The 18,216-nt window shown below is 41.1% G+C and overlaps 1 protein-coding gene across 4 annotated transcripts in view; it reads left to right on the top strand.

Annotated features, from left to right (window-relative positions):
- ITK (IL2 inducible T cell kinase) overlaps positions 1-18,216 on the top strand; it is a 38,936-nt gene that overhangs the window by 640 nt on the left and 20,080 nt on the right. Inside the window, exons 1-3 of one of the 4 annotated variants that reach the window (XM_081181169.1) lie at positions 151-386; positions 1,031-1,155; positions 17,764-17,868. In XM_081181169.1, the coding sequence (XP_081037295.1) occupies positions 1,087-1,155; positions 17,764-17,868 (174 nt within the window). In that variant the 5' untranslated portion in view covers positions 151-386; positions 1,031-1,086. Of the gene's footprint in view, positions 1-150; positions 387-416; positions 1,156-6,945; positions 7,212-17,763; positions 17,869-18,216 lie in introns of those variants that run through there. The other 3 variants (XM_081181170.1, XM_081181167.1, XM_081181168.1) reach the window with 3 other exon arrangements.

Raw genomic sequence — 18,216 nt, 5'->3', positions numbered from 1 at the left:
TTGACCGCGGGCGGAGTGAAAGAGTTGCTTTCTGATTGGGCCAATCAGAATTGGCAGCTCTTGATATCCAACGAGGTTTCGTCATCTTCTTTGCCATAGATATTAGAACGCGGAGTCTCCTAGACTGGCCATTCTTCCACGCGCTTACTTTGTGATTCTGGTCTCATCATTGAAGGGGTGAGATCGCAGGAGAAGCTCAGAGGAGACCGTGCCAAAAATATGATCCACCAGCATTTGTCCCACTGCTGAGTTTAGATGGCGCTTGCGCGTTTTTCCCTGCAGCACAAAAACCAAAGACGGCAGTCGTCTTCTGTAGGAAACTTCTTACATTGCTGATACTGCTGCTTCTGCAATTTCTTACTTTCCCGTTACCATAAAATCCCAGGGTGGGCTACATCAATTTAAAAATTTATGTTAAAACAATTAAAAACAAATTGCGATCTCATGAATAGAATGGCTTCTAATATATGCATATATGCTTTCTGGGGTAAAAAAATAAAGGTGGTCCTGAAATACAATTGCTCTGTGTGTGTGTCAGCACAAAATGGCTGCCTTTGGCAAAAGGAGGGGGAAAGTGGCAGTACAGTACAGAGTATTTGTGAGCACTGACACAAAAATACCCTGGCAATTAAAGCTCATGGTAAAGAGGTGTGTCTTCAACACAAGCTACAGAAATCTGTGAGGAGGGAATTCCACAATTTTGAAACTGCCACAGAGAATGCTCTCTGCCATGCCCACCAAAAGAGCTCCCTCTTTGGGTCTGTGGGCTTTCACATATCTGAGGCCCATGCGCTATCGGGTTTCCACTGGTCCACACTGGTTTTGCATAATAGTCCTTGGAACAAAACAGAACAGGAGTAGGGAAACTTCTCCAGCCTAATAAGAAGCTCAAGCAGCCCAAGGGCAGAGCCAAATATGTCCCAGGGGCCAGGTGGGCAGGCTCCATAGGGCCACATCGAACCCATGGTCTGGAGATTCCCCAACCCTTCTATAGAAGTTACGAATATTCTCTTTCTAACACAATGCAAAGGAGCTTGGAATTTGGATACATTGTGTATAAACCAACAGTGTAATAAAAACAGAGTCATGTCTCGGGATGTTCAGCACCAGGAGAATATCTACAGCCAAATGTTTACAAGTGAAGAATTCATTCTGGTAGGTGGTATTGTCTTATGTTAATATAAGATACAGCACTTAAATTACATTTGTCTTTGTGTTATGCCTCTCTTAGGCAGTAGGGAGCAGCAGTGATATTGTCTTGAAAGGAATACATACATTGTCTTTATTATTTTGGTTTCGTGAAATTCTTATATGGAAAGCGCTGAAAAAGTGAAAATACTTTTTGGAATAAAAAAATGGTGCAAACCTCAATGGAGGTGTATTTTTAATGTTCTTTGTACTTGTTTTTTTGTGCCCGATGAGGCAAACAGCACTCTCTGCAGTGATTTAGGTGTGAGAAATAACAAGGGAAGGGATAAAAAAACCTCATTCAGGATTCTGCTTCTCAGAGCAAATTAGTAACACCCTTTGGCTGCTTTGAAATAGAGTGCTGTTGTGCTCATGTACTGTGTGTCGGCTTCCCGTGGTTATCTGGTCGGCCACTGTGTGAACTAGATGGACTTTGGTTTGATCTAACGAGGGCTCATTGTATGTATTTATTAACAGTTCAATTCAATACATTTCTGCTCAGAAGTAAAGACCATTGAATTCAATTGAACTTATTCCTAGGAAATTTTGTATAGTATTATAGCCCTAATTACAAATCTCCCATGTCATGTAATTTTTAAATTTAATTGTTTCATCATTGCAGTGCATATATATATATATATATATATATATATATATATATATATATATTTGCTTTCGTAGATTTTCACGGGTACAGGAATGCAGGTTTTGGTGTCTTCGGGTGTCTTCCCGTGTAAGAGTTGGGGTGTCTAGGCGACGTTTCGACGAGGTCTCACTCGTCATCTTCAGGCTGGTGCTTTCGGCTTCTAGTTACTGGAACAGAGCAGGATCTCAGTGTTTGAGTTCCTATAAATACTGTTGAGGGGGTGTGGTGTATGGCCTCCAACGTTCTGGGCAGAGAGGAAGTTCCCAGGTTAGTGTGTCTTTTCTTCTTTTGTTCATAAATTACTTGAGGGATATCTTGAGTGATTTCTTGAGTGATATTCTGAGTACCACTTAGGAGGGTCATTAGGTGTGGATTAGTTGCTAAAGCTTTCGTGTCTTGACCTCTTGAGCTTGTGAAGAGTTTTTTCTGAGAAGATGGCTGTACTGCACTTAGTTGTGCTCTGGCTTGGCTTCGTGTATAGGGGCGAGCTGTGGTTTTGTGCCCTGTGCCAGCCAGATCTGTGTAGGGATTGCAGGGGGGTGCAGCATCCGGAGGTGCCACTATGGTTTGGCTACTGGATGGTGTCTGTAATTTATCTGTGGAGAGGGTCTGGGTTTGGGTCTGGTGTGGTTGATTGGAGATGGCGTTCTGTGTGCCTCTGGTTCTGGTGTCGGTTTTTGTGGGGAGGGCTATTTTCCAGATGTCTGGCAGGCGGGACGTATCGTCACGCTTGTTCATGTTGTGAGGGTGTTTCTCTATCTCGATGGCTTCCATGATTATTCTCTTGTGGTGGTGTTCCATGTTAAAGAGCAATTTGGAATCTGAAAAATTAATTTCGTGTCCTGTTTCTTTCATGTGTTGGTAAAGAGAGGAAGTTTTTTCTTCTTTTTTGACGGCATTCTTGTGTTCTGCGATACGTGCATTTATTCGTCTGTTTGTTTGTCCAATGTACGTGGCTGGGCAGACTTTGCAGGGTATTTCATAGACCCCTTGGTTTTCTAACTGGATTTTATCTTTGGGGTTTCTGAGGATATTGGCTATTTTTTGGTTGGTGCAAAAGGCTGTTTTGATATTGTGTTTATGGAGGATTTTGCTAATTTTATCTGTAGTGCCCTTGATATAAGGAAGGAGGGCCATGCCATTGTTTTCTTCTGTGTCTTGGTTTTTGGGGGGTGTTTCTTTTTGGATTAGCTTCGTAACCCTGTTTTGCTGGTATCCGTTGGCGATTAACACATTTGAAAGATTCTGTAACTCAGTTGTCAAGTGGTCTTTGTCAGCCAGGCGTTTGGTTCTGGAGATGAGAGTCTTGGCTACGGAGTTTATTTGTGCAGGGTGGTGGTGTGATTGTGCATGTAAGTAGCGGTTGGTGTGTGTTTTTTTCCGGTAGATAGTGTGTCCTAGGGAGCCATCAGGTTTTTTGTAGATTAGGACGTCAAGGAAGGGAAGTTGGTTGTTGGCTTCTATTTCCATAGTGAATTGTATTTTGGGGTGTAGGCTGTTGAGATGTGTGAGGAAGCTATCTAGTTTTTCCTTCCCGTGTGGCCAAATTACAAAGGTGTCGTCAACATACCTGAGCCAAAGTTTGGGTTTGTGTTCTGACTTGTCTAAAGCATTGGTTTCAAAGTGTTCCATGTACAGATTTGCGATGACCGGTGAGAGGGGTGATCCCATAGGTGCTCCTTCTATCTGTTTGTATCTTTGTCCATTGTGGATGAAGTACGTGTTGGTTAGGCAGTGGTTGGTCAGGTCCAGGATGTATTCGGGGGGATTGTATTTGTTTTGAATGGCTGTCAAGGCTTCATTAATGGGCACTTGTGTGAAGAGAGATACAACATCGAAGCTCACAAGTAGGTCGTCGGGATGTAGGTTTTGCTTCTTTATTGTTTCTATGAACTGGAAGGAGTTTGTAACGTGTGAAGCGATAGATTCTGCATAGGGCTGAAGTTGCTTAGCGAGAAATTTAGCGAGATTTTGTAGAGGTGAGCCTATGGAGCTGACTATTGGTCTGAGTGGTGTTCCTTCTTTGTGTATCTTGTGTATCTGGGAAATCCAGCTAAGAATCATCCCCAGAGAAAAATCATCCAGATGCCCCAAACTCTACGGTCTCCCCAAGATACACAAAGAAGGAACACCACTCAGACCAATAGTCAGCTCCATAGGCTCACCTCTACAAAATCTCGCTAAATTTCTCGCTAAGCAACTTCAGCCCTATGCAGAATCTATCGCTTCACACGTTACAAACTCCTTCCAGTTCATAGAAACAATAAAGAAGCAAAACCTACATCCCGACGACCTACTTGTGAGCTTCGATGTTGTATCTCTCTTCACACAAGTGCCCATTAATGAAGCCTTGACAGCCATTCAAAACAAATACAATCCCCCCGAATACATCCTGGACCTGACCAACCACTGCCTAACCAACACGTACTTCATCCACAATGGACAAAGATACAAACAGATAGAAGGAGCACCTATGGGATCACCCCTCTCACCGGTCATCGCAAATCTGTACATGGAACACTTTGAAACCAATGCTTTAGACAAGTCAGAACACAAACCCAAACTTTGGCTCAGGTATGTTGACGACACCTTTGTAATTTGGCCACACGGGAAGGAAAAACTAGATAGCTTCCTCACACATCTCAACAGCCTACACCCCAAAATACAATTCACTATGGAAATAGAAGCCAACAACCAACTTCCCTTCCTTGACGTCCTAATCTACAAAAAACCTGATGGCTCCCTAGGACACACTATCTACCGGAAAAAAACACACACCAACCGCTACTTACATGCACAATCACACCACCACCCTGCACAAATAAACTCCGTAGCCAAGACTCTCATCTCCAGAACCAAACGCCTGGCTGACAAAGACCACTTGACAACTGAGTTACAGAATCTTTCAAATGTGTTAATCGCCAACGGATACCAGCAAAACAGGGTTACGAAGCTAATCCAAAAAGAAACACCCCCCAAAAACCAAGACACAGAAGAAAACAATGGCATGGCCCTCCTTCCTTATATCAAGGGCACTACAGATAAAATTAGCAAAATCCTCCATAAACACAATATCAAAACAGCCTTTTGCACCAACCAAAAAATAGCCAATATCCTCAGAAACCCCAAAGATAAAATCCAGTTAGAAAACCAAGGGGTCTATGAAATACCCTGCAAAGTCTGCCCAGCCACGTACATTGGACAAACAAACAGACGAATAAATGCACGTATCGCAGAACACAAGAATGCCGTCAAAAAAGAAGAAAAAACTTCCTCTCTTTACCAACACATGAAAGAAACAGGACACGAAATTAATTTTTCAGATTCCAAATTGCTCTTTAACATGGAACACCACCACAAGAGAATAATCATGGAAGCCATCGAGATAGAGAAACACCCTCACAACATGAACAAGCGTGACGATACGTCCCGCCTGCCAGACATCTGGAAAATAGCCCTCCCCACAAAAACCGACACCAGAACCAGAGGCACACAGAACGCCATCTCCAATCAACCACACCAGACCCAAACCCAGACCCTCTCCACAGATAAATTACAGACACCATCCAGTAGCCAAACCATAGTGGCACCTCCGGATGCTGCACCCCCCTGCAATCCCTACACAGATCTGGCTGGCACAGGGCACAAAACCACAGCTCGCCCCTATACACGAAGCCAAGCCAGAGCACAACTAAGTGCAGTACAGCCATCTTCTCAGAAAAAACTCTTCACAAGCTCAAGAGGTCAAGACACGAAAGCTTTAGCAACTAATCCACACCTAATGACCCTCCTAAGTGGTACTCAGAATATCACTCAAGAAATCACTCAAGATATCCCTCAAGTAATTTATGAACAAAAGAAGAAAAGACACACTAACCTGGGAACTTCCTCTCTGCCCAGAACGTTGGAGGCCATACACCACACCCCCTCAACAGTATTTATAGGAACTCAAACACTGAGATCCTGCTCTGTTCCAGTAACTAGAAGCCGAAAGCACCAGCCTGAAGATGACGAGTGAGACCTCGTCGAAACGTCGCCTAGACACCCCAACTCTTACACGGGAAGACACCCGAAGACACCAAAACCTGCATATATATATATATATATATATATATATATATATATATATATATATATATATATATAATCTAAAAACAGACACATATTATCACAGGTGATTTCACGGTTGCCAGGAACAGTATCTTTCAGTTATCAAATGTCTGATGAACAGAAATATTTTTAAATTCCTCCTGAAGTTAATAATGAGGGAGAGAGATGCTCCTCACCTGGGCAGGCATCCTATGAATGGGGAACCACTTCCAAGAAGGCCCTGTCATGGGTCAGTGCCATAATCCAGTGATAAAATACAATATGCAATAAGGGTACCTATATATCAAACACAATCAGCAATAAGATGATGATGATGATTTATATACAGCCATAATGGCTTCTAAGCAGTTTACAAGCAAAAATCCATTTAAAATACGTAATAACTATACATATGAAAAAATTCCATCAAAACATTTAAAAAATGTATTTCAAATAAAATAACATAAACATAGAACAATTAGCAATAATGCTTTAGAACTGGCTATATATTTGTTTTGACCTTTTTCAAATATGTCCCATTTAGTCTTAAGCTCTTGGGAAAGGTTTTCTAAACAATCTTCTTTGGGGAGATATTGAGAAGTTAGGTCATACCTGATACAATAAATTAATAAATCTCAGATGACAGCAATACATGCAAGTTTGAAGGGCTTTCTGTGGAAACATCAGACCTATCAGTTACTTAAATAGCAGGTGTGGACTTCATCAGACCTAATGCTCGTGCTTTACACATTCATTCCTTTATTATTATTATTGTGTTTATTAGGTAAATTGTAAGCAACTGTCTCTTGGCTTTTTTTTTTTAATCCGGTGCCTGATTTACCTTTCCATTTTCTTTTTCTTATTCATTCCCACCTCCCTTTCTATGAGCATATAAAATAATATAGTGTGCACTTTTCAGGTGACAGTGTATGAAAGGATGTGGTTATGGTTTTTACATCAGAAAGGAAGCTAGCTGAGCAGCACTGCCTGAATGACAGATGGAAAGATAAGCACCTACGCTGCTTTTTGCATCCACTTTTGTGAAAGACAACAGTGTCTATCACATGAATTCTCTTTCCCAGGCTTATGGGCTCTGGTATTGGGGCAGGTGTCTTTCCATCCTGGAAGGACCCCCATTACTTGACGAACAATGAACAACGGTGTTCTTCTTGAAGAAGAGCTGATCAAAAAGTCTCAGCAAAAGAGAAGGACGTCTCCCTCCAATTTTAAAGTACGATTCTTCGTTTTGACAAAATCAAGGCTGGCGTATTTTGAGCATCGTCTTGGGGTATGTGTGTTGTCTCCCATATCTTTTTCAGAGCATCTTATCAAAGGATAATGAAGGGGTAGGGAGAAACTGAGTGAATGAGGTAATCTGGGGCTAGCTTATGCGATAGTGGCTTTCCCAGCGATTGTGTTTTCTTTATGTTTGAGCAAAATTGTCCTATGTGTAAACCATGCATTCTTATTTTATTTTAGGGTTCTGAATAAAGATATGATAGTGCTTGTTCCTTTCCAGGAGAACTGTTTCAAGGCATTCACAACTGATTTAAAAAGCATTGTTTGCCACATTGTATGCCATTGTAAGTTTATAGACGCCAAGAAGGCGGACAGCTTGATGTAGATACGAGAATGTTGATTCTCAGTGGTTTGAGGGTTCTAGAGCAGCCTTTTAACTGCAAGCTGAAACGTTTATCAGGGCCTTTTATCTTCTGTGGCTTTGAAAAAACGGAAATGGAGCCAAGTCCTGCAGAGCCATACAGGACACCAGTCTTACTTACACACAAAACACAAACACTACCCCATCATTTAAGTATCACCCGGATCTGTTCCTTGAACACCACACAAAGTCTCATTGTCCAGACAGAACTATTGTTTCAGGAATTAGGATGTCCTTGGAAAGAATTGATACGGTTTGCTAAAATACCACAGTGGGACTAAGTAACAGCTAGCCTGTAGTTACAGCTTCTGCTATTGGGTGTCCCATTGGTCACCCCCTGCCCCTGCATGGCTTTTGTCATCTGCTAAAAAGCTGCTTGCTTTCTAAGGAGTTTGCTGATCATTGTTGCAGTTTATTGAAATCTAATGGTTGTTTTCTCTCTGTGTTGTTGGAAAAGCTTTTATCAACATTGTAGGTGGATAGTTCAGACCCAATGTTCAGGCTCAGGTTGCTAGGATTTTGTTGGCATATATACCACAGGTGCTGGAAGTTGCCTGTTATATTTCCAGCTGGAAAAAAATCTTTCCCTAACTTTTGCAGTCTTTTTGTCTGCTCTCATCCCTCAAATGCTACAGACCACACCTAGAGACCAGGTCACCAGTGCAGTAACTGGAGTTGTGTGCGGATAACATGGTAATAGAGGAAACAGGCAAGAAGAGGAACTACATTTCTCTTCTTTCATATGGTACTGGTGGTGTTGATTAGGCAACACCTAGGGTCCAGGGTAGGAGAGGACAATAGGTAGGATGCTCTCATGTCATTATTAATAAGTTTGTTCGGTTCTTGAGATGGCAGATCCAAGATGGAGAAATTATTAAAGAGCTTACAGAATAACAAGTGCCTCTTCCTGGGAGGTGAGAGCAGCATTGTTGCTTTCTTCTTTCATTGCTGTTAAAAGGGCAGGATATCTGAATTAGGATTCCCCTACACAGATTTTAGATTTAGGTTAACTAGGCAGTGGAAGACTAAAACTTACTCTGTTTAGCACCACTAATTTTGATAGGACTCAGTTGGTGCTAGGGATCATAGAATTGTAGAGTTGGAAGGGGCCACAAGTGTCATCTAGTCCAACCCTCTGCAGTGTAGGAATCTTTTGCTCAATGTGGGACTCAGTGGTTATGTTAGAGGATTCTGTCTGAAATGGAAACGGGAGCGGAAGTTGCCACAGCCTTCCTGTTCGTCATAGGTCAGGAATAGAAACCACACAAGAGAAGATGGGCAGTATTCACTGTTGTCATTTTTCCCCTTTTAATCTGTAAATGTTATAACTAATTGTGTTATTTTCTGCATTGCTTTTGATGTTTCCCTTCTACTGAAATGTATTGAAATTATGTCAAATTTGGCCATAGTGGATAGCGAGACAAACAATGTAGGTTTTAGCAGAAGCTTCTGTAGTGGAACAGAAACAATGCTGATTACAACAAGGACAGGACTACCGGTAGATGAAAATTGGTGCCTCCTTGCATCCTTAGTTGATGCAAGCCTGTGTGCATATAGCATAGAAAAAAGTAGGAAATGGGTAAGAAAAAGTAGAATCTTCCATCAAGGACCTGAAAGGAGCACATCTCTGAAAATTATGTACATACTGTACATAATCTAAATTTGGATGGAGGTAGATTCCTGCCAACCTAGCAGTTCGAAAGCACGTCAAAGTGCAAGTAGATAAACAGGTATCGCTCCGGCGGGAAGGTAAACAGCATTTCCATGCGCTGCTCTGGTTCGCCAGAAGCAGCTTAGTCATGCTGGCCACATGACCCGGAAGCTGTACACTGGCTCCCTTGGCCAGTAAAGCGAGATGAGTGCCGCAATCCCAGAGTCATTCACGACTGGACCTAATGGTCAGGGGTCCCTTTACCTTTACCTAGATTCCTAGAACCAAAACAGATGAGACATAGAAGAATACGAGATCAGATTTTCCAATTAAGTTTAACTTAAAAGCAACCAAAAGGGGGGGCCTAATAGGATTATGGAAGCAGAATTGGGAGGGAGAAGGGTTTTCCACCCTCAGCCCTTTCTCCCATCAACATCCCCTATTAAAGTATTATCCCATAGTACATCCAGTGCTTTTTCCTTTACAGTTCTAATAGCAGCTTCAGAAGAGAGAGTGATTTATAGTTGAATCATATTTCATAGTAAATGCATTTTTTAAAAGTGTGCATAAACTTGTTTAGTTTTGAAGAAAATGCACATAGGAGGGCCCTGCTCTGGAACATATTACTGCTCCAGATTAGAGACTGTACAGATTTTCCTAACAGAAATATCTTTCCAGAGGCTCCCCCACCTCCAAATTACTCTTTGCTGGTAAACTGTACTAGGGTGGGGTGTGGGTGTTGAAGCACACACTGCCCCAACATTATTTCTGCTCTAATCCAATACAGATGCCTCTCCTGGTCATAGATCTCCTGCATATTGTCTAATCTGGCCCTTAATCCCTGGTAATCTGAAACTATGTTTTGCATTTGATCTTGTTATATATCTCATGACCTAAGAATTTATTTTAACCCAACATTTAGGCTGCAATCCTAGGCACGCTTACCTGGGAGTTAGACCCATTGAATACAGTGGGATTTACTACCCATTATCTATGAATATAAGGACACTTACCGACTTTTTAACACTAGTTTTGTGGTATAATTTAAGGCCATGGAATAAATGGGGATGACTGGCACAGTAAATCCTTTTTAAAAAAATCAACAGGCATTTTAAGTGTGTTTTTCTGATTTGATGCTCTATCCCTGTTGTGCACCACTTCGAAATGATGGTATTAAGCTAATAAAATACATAATTAAATATCAATATAATAGTCTTTTATTAACATACATAGCCTGATCCTGCACTATAAAGTGCACTTCTAAACATATTTGCTGGGGAAGACGCCTCGTGCTCCATTGAACTTCTTGTATGTAAACATGTTTAGGATTACACTGTTAGAATATAATTTACAAGACACTAGATGTGTTGTTGTTTTTAAGAATAAAAAAGGCAGAATAGGGGTAATTTTCGTCAGGATTGCAGCATGCAGGCGTAGGGTGTTCGATGAAAATTCCCACTTATTTTAGTGTGAGAGAAGGACCACTAGTGCAGAGGGTTTTTTGGTTGGGATAATGGCTGGTGAGGGAAGATGCTGCTGTCCTAAATGCAGATGTTCCTCCCTAATGTATGCTATTAATTAAAATAAGAAAGCAGGGTGGCTGCTGCCTTTAGATAATGGGTAGGCAAACTAAGGCCCGGGAGCCAGATCTGGCTCAATTGTCTTCTAAATCCAGTCCTGGAATCAGCATGTTTTTACATGAGTAGAATGTGTGCTTTTATTTAAAATGCATCTCTGGGTTATTTGTGGGGCATAGGAATTCGTTCATTTTTTTTTCTTTCTTTCCAAAATATAGTCCAGCCTCCCACAAGGTCTGAGGGACAGTGGACCAGCCCCCTGCTGAAAAAGTTTGCTGACCCCTGCTTTAGATGCTGTTCTGCTTGCCGGGCTTCACGCAGACACCTGGTTGGCCTCTGTGGGAACAAGATGCTGGGCTAGATGGGACATTGGCTTGATCAGCAGGCTCATCTTACGCTCCTTACTGTCTATTTTGACCCTTAATCTTCGAATAACCTGTAGCAAAACACAGATTTTAATAGAGCCCAATAGCAGCCTTTGGCAAATGAAATCTTTTGTGGGCCCATTTCTCAGGTCTACTGAAAGAGCAACACTGCTGCCTTAACACACTGCATTTCCTAAATAAATTATCTTTTCCAATAGCGGAACTACGTGTACATTGCATGTTGTTCTGGAACAGTTATGTGATTCTGGGGCAGTGGAGGTTTTGTTTATTATACAGTGGTACCTCGGGTTACATACGCTTCAGGTTACATATGCTTCAGGTTACAGACTCCGCTTACCCAGAAATATTACCTCGGGTTAAGAACTTTGCTTCAGGATGAGAACAGAAATCGTGTTCCGGTGGCGCAGCGGGAGGTCCCATTAGCTAAAGTGGTGCTTCAGGTTAAGTACGGACCTCCGGAAAGAATTAAGTACTTAACCCGAGATACCACTGTACGTGGTTCCATTCTTTTTTTTTGGGGGGGGGGTGGAGACCTTGTTTCTCTCCTACACTAAGACTGCAATTTTAAGAGGAAGACTGGCATGATGGAGGGAACTAGGGGCCTCTTAACTTGCTCTTCTTGTGACATTTTCCCACTGCAAAATGTCCTCATCCCAGCCACCCTCAGCTGATAAGGCAGCTTTTTAAAAGCAAATAAATAAACTGAAAATGTTGAAGTTGCTGACAGATTTGCAGTCCGCAAGACAGTCTTCGCTAATGGACAGATTCTTGTTGTCAGTCAGACTGTTGGCATACGCACGGTTAGGAATGCATACGTCAGTACAGTATATGTGAAATCAGACTGTTAGGGGAAAAGAGAGAGTTTTGTCTGCAGCAGCAATTTGCATGTTATAATAGGGACACGGATTCCAAGACACTGGTGGATTTATGCAGGGCGGCAATCTCGAAAACACATATCTATTATGCACGCTTTACTTCATGGTAAGATGGCCCCTCATTGTGTACTGTATAGTGAAATTTAGAAGACACAGATCCTTATTGTTGCTAGATTTTCTGAGGTTCATTCTTCTCCTGGTGTATGTACAAACCTTCCATTAATGTTAATTGCAATTATGCACTAAACACGAGAGGAGAAAGAGCTTTCTGTTCCAGGGATGAGAATTAGAGTTTTAAAAGTCATAGCAAAGCTTGCATTTAAGAAGACCACATCTTTGCAGTTAGGAAGAACATAGCTCTTAATTCTCCTAATAGCAACATATTTCGCCAGTTTTTCTTCTTCTTCTTTTTTTAAAAAGCGGACTACAAAATCAATACAATGCCATGGATGGTTTCAGTGGCTGGGAGCTAGGTTGTTAAAATATTCTGAAGTTTCTTGGTTCTCAATGGAGAGCGTTGTGGCAGACAGCACAAAAATATGTATATTTAGAAATTTAGTCCATTGCATCCACTGTGGTTCTCCCTGCCTCTCTTAATAGCAAGCATCTCTCCAGGCTTCAGCCACTTGGTCAGCCAGGAGTGTGAACCTTTGATGAAATCTATTGGATGTTTCATTGAAATGGTTTTACTGTGTTAGAAGTCTTTTGCCAGCACAATGTTTTGAGATAGCAACAGCTGCAGTGTAAAGTAGAATGTAAAACAGCATAGTATTGCTGCAGAGACAATAATGAACAAAGCTGACAGTCAAGAGACACAGAACTGCACCTGAAACAGCTATTTATTGCCGATATTGAACAAAGCCACCTTGCCCTGTGTCTTTTGTAGGTTTAGCTGCCGTAAGAGACTCAGAGTTGCTGTTTCTCCAGGTCTTTTTGCTCTCTCTTCCTCATAAATGCATACGACAACAAACACAACTTCATTACATATCGTGATAATGTCCAAGGTGCATTCCACCCCGCCACTCAGTGATTTGGGGCAGAGACCCTCCAAGCCTCTTGGCATCTGCAACATGTTTATTTGTATTGGTTTATTTAATAACATTTCCCTAGTTTATTTAAAACATTTAAAATTCCAAAGTGGTTTACAACACATAAACACTGATAGAATAAACAATCATTTCAATTCAAATAAAGACCTGATCTCAGATATTAAGCAGACCAAGAGGTGTCTTTAACAATATTATCTGAATAGTTATTATTTCAGTTTCTCTAAATATCAAAAGTCTTAGAGTACAATATTTTTGTACAGTGCCATTGCATATGTATGTAGGTTGTATTTGTATTTGTTAACAATGATGAAAACCATGTGTGTGTATTATAGCCAATGCAGGAGCTTCCACAATAGGTGGACAATTCCATGCACAGAGAGAGAGATTTTCTTATAGTTTTTGGAGTCTATTTTGATATATAACTCACACATTTCTGTATTTCCTTCCTTGCACCAAACTCCTGCTGTTAGTTATGTTTCCTCATTTCTCAAAAAGCCAATTTCATTTTATTTGCTTTTCTTTGATTTTCAAAAATGGCATATAGATGTCCCCTTGCAAAGTATTGTTTTGTATATCTTTCCTCTTTTGCTGTTTCCTTCAGTGAAGTCTGTTTGGACCCAGGAACAATGCATAACTTGTGCTGTTTGTCTCTTGAACCTTGATGCAGATAGATCAAGAATAATTTAAAGTGCAATTGTACTTTGAAAAGTGACTATGTAAAAAGGCCTCTTGCTGTTCAAAGGCCTTCTCCCAGTGTGCATTCTGATTCATAACTGCTGGGTTAAGTGACAATGATAATTGTTTTCTCCTTTCTGTTCTGTTAGCTCTGGAGATTGAATCAAGGAAGCAGTGGCAGCAGTGCCGGGTGTGTGTGTCTCTTTGTGAGCATTACTAAAGGACTGCATTATTCATTTCCATCAGTTTATGCCTGTATGAATCTATGTTCACATTGGGTCAAGATTCTCAATGTCTGAGGCAGGTTTCCTCAGTGAAGTAACTAGATGAGATGTGCCCTTTAATCCCTAATGCAATCTGAACACCAACCTTCCTCAAGGGGAAATGTTATTCCCATGTTGATTGCCAGTTTGTTTCCAGGCCCATGGTGTTCACACTGGTGTTTAAAGCCCTAAATAACTTATGCTTCAGATTTCTGAAATGCTGCCTCCATCCCAACCGACCCCCCCTCAAGTTTTAAGATAGGCAGAGGGAGGGCACTTGTCATAGTTCCACCACCATCAGAAGTGTGCCCTACTTTACAAGGGATAATCATCTATTTGAAGGGCCATCAGTCCTCTGTTTGGAAGACCTTTCTGTTTGAAGGCCTATCTGGTCCAAGTGTGGTGTAAAGATAAAGAACCTCAAGAAGGGAGAGCAAGGGGGACCTTAATGTCACCCATCAACAATTAACACCTGAGAGTCAGTGACAAGCAGGACCAATTTTTGTTCTGTCCCCATCCTCCTCTCTGCTGATTTCTACAAGGGCCACCCTGTGACTAAGGAGGAGGGCAATATCAGGCAGTGCCGTCCTCCAGGCTGGTTGCATTCTGCTTAATATCGGTTGAACATTAGCATTACAAAGCGATTTAGGCAAAAGCTGTTTTAATCCTCACGTGTGAAATCACCACAGGAGTACTGGCTGATTTAGAATGCCATATTTTTAATAAAACATTTAATATGGTCATTAGGTGGTGTGGGCGCTAACAGGGTTAGCATGCCCACTTTTTTTGCTTCATCAGAGTTAAGGTAGGCTTGAACAGACCTTGCCTACGCCTGTTAATAAGAGATGTTCACATTAAGTGGTGTGTGCAGCAGAATCCTAATTGTTGTGAGCCTCCTCAAGCTCCTCAAGCTCTGCCAGACTGTTTGCCCAAGGTTACTTATGCCGAAATGTGATTTTATTGCATTTTGTGTGTATTCATTATATAGCTTCATTGTATGCAATGCATGCGAGTAACATGCAGGTGTTGTTTTGCTTCCTTTGTTTCACTAAGCGGTGTTTCACATACAGTGTGTGCATTGTGGGTTTTCCGTGCTAAAACCACTGTGTGAAAGAGACGAAAAGCCTTTGCTGCTCAGATCCTCTCCCGCTTTGCGTTGTTTTTGAGGCTCTGAAAAAGGAGATAAGTATTAGATCCTAGAGTGCCCTAGCACCTGATGCCAAGACATGTTAGCCTAGGGTGTGTCAAGAATGGGACCAGGGCAATATTTCCAATCACAACACCATTCAGGTGCTGTACGGAAATCGGAACAGGGTGCCTGGATGCAACTCACAGCTTCATGTTAATTTCAGGGTCATGGCAGAATCCACAGAGACCTGCAGATTATTTCTGTCAAGACTTTTGCAGAAAGCAGCTCAGTTGCCCATGTTTCCCACTGCCAAGATGGCTGCAGCACAAAATAATTGATGCCATTTATAATAATAATAATAATAATTACTCTGGGCGGCTTCCATAAAACCAAAAATACAATAAAATATCACACGTTAAAAACTTCCCTGAACAGGGCTGCCTTAAGATGTCTCCTGAATGTCAGGTAGTTGTTTATCGCTTTGACATCTGCTGGAAGGGTGTTCCACAGGGCGGGCACCACTACCGAGAAGGCCCTCTGCCTGGTTCCCTGTAACTTGGCCTCTCGCAGTGAGGGAACCGCCAGAAGGCCCTCGGAGCTGGACCTCAGTGTCCGGGCAGAACGATGGGAGTGGAGACGCTCCTTCAGGTATACTGGACCGAGGCCGTTTAGGGCTTTAAAGGTCAGCACCAACACTTTGAATTGTGCTCGGAAACGTAAGTGAGTGCATTGTTCAAAATACAAAAGCAAGTCTCCATATAATCAGAAAATAACACTGACTGTGAAGGTTGCTATTTGGATTTGCAAAATGCTGGTCTGTTTCCTCCTTGTGTCCAAAAGGTCTTGCTGCTTCTCTGTATCGGGTGCAATGGTTCAGTTCACACATAGTGTTAAATGAGGGTTTAGCATTACAAAGGAGGGAAGGGGAGCTTGGGAACCTGAGCTTCACTGCGGCTTGTCCACATTACTGGCAAATGCAGCCGGTGTGTCTTCAAGGAACACTGGGCAGCTGATCATTGTAGTTGATTGCAACATTGTAGGAGTGTAGGTGATTGCTACATTGTAGGAGTGCTACTGAAATTGCTTCCCCTGGAAATGTGAAATACCATTAATATGTGCAGATTTTGTTCAATTTTGTTCAATAAACTAGTATCTATTTCTTAAGCTTTGAAATTAGAACTTGAAATTGGAGGGATATTGTTCTTCAAAATTGACATTAATTACATCCCCGTCCTAATTTTCCTGAATGCATTATGCTGCTGAATGTCAGTACGTACCTCACAACTACTAATATATATTTCCCTGCAGTGAATTATTTTTGTAAGCTATGAAGGTTTGTGATAGGTTATGGGAGGGAAATGAGAATAGTAAGTGACAAAATGGAGATGGGGACAGGTGTCATGAAAATGATGGGATACATTATTTTTTAATTTATTTGAAAATGAATATTTAAATCTAGTTTTTCAAGATAGGTTACAAAAGAGAGCTATAAAACAAAAATAAAACAGATCAAAAACATTAGATATAAAAGCAATTATAGTAACAGTAAAAATACAAAAATTCAAACTTTTTAAAAAAATTGTCTAAAACATGGCTCTCTGGGCAACCCAATCCGATGGGTGGCATATAAATAATAAGATTATGATTATTATTAAGCAAGCCTACAGAGTGGCAGGGATATGTAGAGAAGGACCTCTGGTGCCAGAGGTCACAAACAGGTAGGTTCCTGTGGAAGGAAGTGATCACTTAGGTGCAAGCGTGAGACGTTTTTATGCAGCTGGAGATTAAAATCAGTTTGAATTGCACTCAGAAATGAACAGGAAGCGACTGCAAGATATGATCTGACTGACCAGGTCAGCAATCTTGTTGCTGAAATTGTTTTCAAAGACGGAGCCACATATAACGTACAAAAGTAGTCTAATCTGGGTGTTGATGACAGGATATGGATAGCATCTGTCTAGAAGAGGCTGTAGCATGTTCCTGGAGTGGTATAATGCATCTGAGCATGTGCAGATGGCACCATATAATATCTATAGGGAAAGTGTGCGTAGAAATGAATATATTGAAAACAAAATACAAAAATGTGTTATTTTAGGGAAAATTACTTTGCATAAATGTGTACATTAGTCGAAACTGCATACAATAATATGTTTAATAAGAGTAATCTTTATATTTTCCATTCAAACTAGCATGTTAGGAAGAAGATTTTAGGCAAATGAGTTATACTTTGTAGAATAAATTGTCCTGGAATCTCTGCCTAAAAAGGAAAATGCAAGATGAAATGATTATATTGATCAGAAAAAAAAGCAATTGCATGTTTGGAAGATTGATTTAATATTTCTTTCTATCTCTTTTTGCATTCTCTCTCTTTCATTGGTTCTAAAAATTGTAACATAGATAAGTTTTTTCCTTGTTTTTTTCCAATGTGCTTTTCAGACATGAAGGAATAACCCAGTCTTGGTCCTGTAATGTTAACAGTAGAACAGGCACTGCCTACTTCGTAACATAACCCTTTAGAAAAATTACAGACACAAACTGAATCCTGTGTTGTTGTTTTTATTTTTTATTTTTGTAGAAAAAAAGAATTCTAAAAGGCTCAATTGAACTATCGAAGATTAAGTGTGTAGAAATTGTGAAAAGTGATATAACAATTCCATGTCACTATAAATACCCTTTCCAGGTAAGTGCAAGTTTGTGACTTCGGGCCAGCTATCCTGTTAGGCAGAGTGATGAAGCCACATCAGGCATGAAAGGGTAGCAAGTATTTAGATACTTAATTCATTTTTGCTTCCAGAGAGAAGCAAAAGAGGTGGAGTTTTCTACTTTAGATGACAAATAGCTTTGCTTGCCTTAAATTGCCTTTCACCTTGACTTTGCCTGCGGTGGGGTGAGGGGCGATTGGCTAAGCCTCAGGAAGCAAGGTGTCTTCTTGGTCCAGCCCTATCAGTTCCATAACCTAAGCTGGGCTAAATCAATCAGTTTGACAAGTACCAGAGTCAGAGAGACTTTTCTGTAGCAGGCTAACAGT

This window comes from Podarcis bocagei (genome assembly GCF_964188305.1).
Source record: "Podarcis bocagei genome assembly, chromosome: 2".
Classification (NCBI taxonomy): domain Eukaryota; kingdom Metazoa; phylum Chordata; class Lepidosauria; order Squamata; family Lacertidae; genus Podarcis; species Podarcis bocagei.
Note: the sequence above shows the minus strand (reverse complement) of the source record. Positions and strands in the feature narration are given on the sequence as shown.